The following is a 5476-nucleotide window of genomic DNA, read 5'->3' as shown; positions in this document are numbered from 1 at the left end:
GTCAAAAGAGTCCTTAAACATCATGGGTATTACACAAACAGATACGCATTTCACTCTTGAATGACAATAACAATTTGATTGAAATATAAAATTGACAAGAAATATGTATAATGCAACTTCATGTATTGCCTTGCTACAGCTTCGACAAATTCAACTTTGTGTATTCCCGCACTACAACTTCGAAGAATTCATTTTTCACGCAAAACGCAATTTCGTGTAATAAATAACAGATTAATGTAATTGTTTGATCAATCGAAATGATTACTTGTTCGATACAAGAATTAAGATCTATAATTTGAAGAATTTGAGTGAAATTTAATTAGGTTTTAGGAGTAAGAGAGAATAAAATCAAGGTGTTTTAGTTGAAGAGAGGGTAGTGATCGGAAACATTATGGGAAAAATGTATGTGAAAGAATAAAAGCCGTATGTGAAAGAGTAATACCTTATTTTTTTTAATACACATGAGCAACTTCTTAAAATGAGGTTACTCTGACACCCAAGAGTATGAGAAGGATGTTGTCCCACATCGGGAACTTGAGAGGCTTTGGGATATATTTATAAGGGATTCCACCCACCACTTAATAACAAGGCCTTGTGCTTTTGAGCTTAATTGAGGACAAATAATGGGCACAAAGGTACACATAAAAGGGTGGCGGGTCGGGTTGTTAGAGTTACTATGTCACGATCAATAACAAAAGACTCACGAAATACAAATAAAAGGGTACGGAAGCTTGGTCTCTCAATAATTTATTGAAAGATCGTCTCTCCCAAGTTTTAGTGTAAAATGAGTCAAATACAATTTTTTTTTTTTTTGGTAAAATGTTAGGGTATTATATATATATATATATATAAAAAGAGTTTCAATTACAAAACATAAAGGCCTAAACCTTTCATGGATTTATATAAAACTTAAGCACCCTAGCCAATCTAATGTAAGTATGAATTAAATTAACTTGACCAATAAAATCAAAATGGCATGCATTTCATCAAAGAAAAAGCATAAAAAATAAAAAAAAAAAATGAAAAGTTTAGTTGTGCATGTGTAACAGTACAAGTAGGACCCTCAATCAGAAACTGATATCACGGCCATGTGCAACAATCAACCCTATAACGAACCCCTAACAATAACTACCATATTAACCATTTTCCTACTTTTTTTTTTATTTAATTGTTCAAGTGTCCCCCTTTGTCGTTCTCTAAAATATACGACTACTATTCTACTATTGTAGTCTACTCTTGTTGCCTATATAACTAAAACCCTCGTTGCATTCTCTAGCCACAACCAAATTAACCAACTCTCTCTTCTTAATCACCATTCCTCTTACAAATGGCTTTCTCAACTTCCCTAATTGCCTCTTTCCTTCTACTTGCCGCCAACCTATGCCTTCAAGGCGTCCATGCCGCCTATGGCGGTTGGTCTACGGCCCATGCCACATTTTATGGCGGAAGTGATGCCTCTGGCACAATGGGTAAGTTCCACTAGTAACATTTTTGGACATATACAAGTGTACAACATAGGCACATATTATTTACCACGGAACATATAATGTATGTTAATCCCGGGGCTTTGTCCCTAAATTAAAATGAAATATAGATATCAGTTAGCCCAGTTGTTTATCGTAGTAAGATTAATATTGAACATATTGTCTACTTGCTTTAAATAAAATTGTCATTTACACTTATGTATGAAGTTATATAAACAAAGTTTTGACAATATGGAATATGCAGGAGGAGCATGTGGATACGGAAATTTGTATAGCCAAGGGTACGGAACCAACACAGCGGCCCTGAGCACGGCTCTATTCAATAGTGGGTTAAGTTGTGGATCTTGTTATGAACTAAAATGCAATCAAGACCCACAATGGTGTAACCCTGGTAGCATTATTGTAACTGCCACCAATTTCTGCCCTCCAAACAGCAATGGTGGTTGGTGCGACCCGCCCCGTCAGCACTTTGATTTGGCTGAGCCCTCTTTCTTGAAGATTGCTCAATACCGAGCCGGAGTTGTCCCTATTTCCTATAGAAGGTATATTCAGACAATCAGACATACATTTTCTTTAGCCTTCCAACAATTAAATAATCAAAACTGAATAAGACCGCCCTATATTCAGACATGATTTCTAACGGTTATCTAGAAACTTTCAATTGAATACTAACCCTGAACCCAAAGGCAAATTCTCATTTTAGACCGGCGTTTTCCGTCTGAAACTAAAACGGACAAAATGTGACCATTTTACAAAAAAGAAAATGTAAAGATTTACTATTAGAATGTTTTTTTTTTGGGTACAATCCTGATAAAATGTTATCAGTTTATTGTTAAAAAATGACAATTTTAGTTCTAATATTTTATCATTAAACGGTCACTTTTAATTATAAATTTTGACATTTTTTTCGTCTTATGTTAAGACCGGTTTCGTCTTAAGTTAAGACCAGTCACTTTTAATTAGTCCATTACATAATTTAGTAGTCTAATAATATGGCCTGCCTTTGTAACAGGGTGCCCTGTGTAAGAAAAGGAGGAATAAGGTTCACAATAAATGGACACTCCTACTTTAACTTGGTGCTAATCACCAACGTTGCCGGAGCCGGAGACGTGCACGCTGTGTCGATAAAGGGTTCAAAAACCGGATGGCAACCCATGTCAAGGAATTGGGGCCAAAACTGGCAGAGCAATGGTTATATGAACGGCCAGAGTCTATCCTTCAAAGTCACTGCCAGTGATGGAAGGACAATCATTAGCAACAATGTTGCTCCTTCTAATTGGCAATTTGGTCAAACTTACCAAGGAACTCAATTTTAATTTTAATTTTATTTCCCCTATAATATAGAAAATAAATTTGAACCATTTTTCTCACTAAGTGAGAAAATAGGTGGAGAATTTGTATATAAGGGGACGTATTTATTCTTGTGTGAGACCGTTTAGTGTTAGATTGCCTAACATTCGGTCCAATTCCTCGTAACAGGAACTTATTAGAGTCGATTTAGGCCTATATTCTGCTGTGGTGTCTATATTAGCACCCGCTTAAAGCCTTTGTCTTCATATAACATATACGGAGTACTTTATAGGCATTGCCCTTTTTTTTTGGCTTGTTTGGGAGATTGTTATCTGAAAATTGATGTTTTAAAGGGCTGATTTTAAGGCCATTGACATCATTCTTTCAATTAGAGAAGTAATTAGTAAGTGTGTGTGTTCGGGTTTCTATTGTGGAGCGTTCTAAGTTTGTAACCCGTGATAATATCTATTTTCATATTGGTAACTTAAATTATGTTTGTGCTTCGATTATCTTTATGTGAATGCTCGCCCTTTCTCGAGTTTTTTATGAAATAATATAATGTCCAAATTAAAATAAAAAATTAACCTATTAGAGTTGATCTCGATTGTTAAATTAACTCATCTTCTACACTTCCGTCCTTTAACTCTTTAGCCCATTAACGTCTTTTTACTTCTTGTTCTCAATCTTTATTGTAAACACACATCTTTACAATGTTGAGAGCCAAATTTAAATTTTTTCTTCGTCAAGTACTTTTCTTTCTACATTAAAAGGTAATTCAAATACAGTGGTAGACGCAAGAACCCCAATTATATTTTTAGCTATTTTTGCAAGCACGCGAGAATGGTCGAAATAGAGTTTTCACCAATTAAGAATATTAGTGAGTTAAGCTTGATTGTTATGGTCATATGCATATGCATTGGAAGAGGAAGAAGTACTACTACAAGATTTTTTTTTTTTTTTTGTTTTCTTTAGAGATCAATGAAGTTAGTTTAATATTATTGTACAATTTTTTAGTTAATGCTCTTGAAGAGCTAGAGCTTTATTGACCTCCCTATTAACCATATCTCACCCAATTAGGAAATATACTAATTGATTATGTGAATATTGTAAACTAGGCAAACTATCTTTTGTAATTACCTTTCTTAACCTAGCTGCCATCATCTTCTACCCTATAAAAACTTGTAACATTCATTCATTCAATATACAATTTATCCCACAAACACCTTATTTTTACATGGTATCAAAAGGTCATCGATCCAAACAATCCCTTCTACCCCGCCGCAGCACCTCCTTCAAACGCCAAGCCTCTTCTTCTTCTTCTCTCCCACCCTTCACCATGGCTGGTAAGAACAACAACAATGATATCGTGGTTCCCAATCCCCACGAAACAACGAAACCCCTAACCTCACTAAACCTCAACCATTGCGTTAAATTGAATGCGCTCAACTATACTGCTTGGCGTTTTCAATTGACGAATATTCTATTCGGTTTCAGTCTTCTCGGTTTTGTTAATGCAACCGTTTCACCACCATCACAAACCATCACCGATGATGCTAAGAATGAACAACCAAATCCGGCTTACTTGAGTTGGCTCAAACAAGACGGCCTAATCCTTGGAGCCCTTATGGGCACCCTCACTGCCGCCCTACAACCATTAATAGTAAGGACTAAAACCGCAAAACAGGCATGGGATATCCTTGCCAACACCTACGCCAAGCCATCACGGGCGCACATAATGCAACTTAAAGAACGATTCGATTCCACCGTGAAAACCACGGATCAAACCATCTCAGATTACATGAACTCCATCAAGGTTTGTGTTCACCAACTCGCCCTTATGAGCAAAATTTTAGATCCCGAGGATGTCATAGCCCAGGTCTTGAAAGGCCTCGACTACGCATCCTACAAATCCGTCATAACCACCGTTCGTGATAGAGATACGCCTATAACCTTTGAGGCACTTCATGAGAAGTTACTGCAATATGAACTTCTCATGAAGCACGACACCACCACCAATCAAAACTACTTTGCACCGTCCGCAAACCCAGCCTATCGCCACCACAACAACCACCGTGGTACTTCTCGCCAACAACCAGCAACCCCCTCACCCGAATGCTTCCATCAACACGGCTGCTCCTCGCCCGTTTAAAGGCCGATGCCAATGGTGTCGGGAAACAAGTCATGTGATTGCTAACTGTCCCTTGTTCAGAAAACTCTTCCCGACAATAGTGTTTCTTGGACCAACTTATCGCCAACACCACGTCCCACCCCAGGCTCACCTCGCCAACTATGGCAGCCCTCCACTAAACCCCAATTTCTTGCTCGATAGTGGCGCATCACACCACCTCACCCACGACTTGGATACCCTAGCCTTTCATTCTCCCTATGACGGCTTCGACGATCTAATCATCGGTGACGGCTACGCTCTCCCCATTGCGAATACAGGTTTCTTTACAATGCACTAACTTAAATTTAATAATATTCTTCATGTTCCGAAAATTTCCCGTAATATCATTTCAATCTCGCAATTATGTCATGATAACAATGCTTATGTCGTTTTCTCAAATAGTTCGTTTTTTGTGAAGGATATTCAAACAAGGAAGACCCTTCTCCAGGGCCGAGCCAACCAGGGGGTGTATGAGTGGCATCTACGGACAACCATCGGCCTCGCCGCCGTCAAAAATAGAGGAACCACGCCGATT

At 37.8% G+C, this 5476-nt stretch overlaps 1 protein-coding gene across 1 annotated transcript; it reads left to right on the top strand.

Moving 5' to 3' along the window:
• The first annotated feature begins 1138 nt into the window (after window positions 1-1138).
• LOC141611740 (expansin-A8-like) lies at window positions 1139-3266 on the top strand. Its single transcript, XM_074430350.1, has 3 exons — window positions 1139-1469; window positions 1729-2026; window positions 2497-3266. Exons 1-3 carry the CDS (start codon window positions 1328-1330, stop codon window positions 2798-2800), a joined length of 744 nt encoding a protein of 247 aa, XP_074286451.1. The 5' UTR covers window positions 1139-1327; the 3' UTR covers window positions 2801-3266.
• Window positions 3267-5476: the final 2210 nt, after the last annotated feature.

The sequence above is a fragment of the Silene latifolia genome, chromosome 11, assembly GCF_048544455.1.
Source record: "Silene latifolia isolate original U9 population chromosome 11, ASM4854445v1, whole genome shotgun sequence".
NCBI classification, from domain to species: Eukaryota; Viridiplantae; Streptophyta; class Magnoliopsida; order Caryophyllales; family Caryophyllaceae; genus Silene; species Silene latifolia.
Note: the sequence above shows the minus strand (reverse complement) of the source record. Positions and strands in the feature narration are given on the sequence as shown.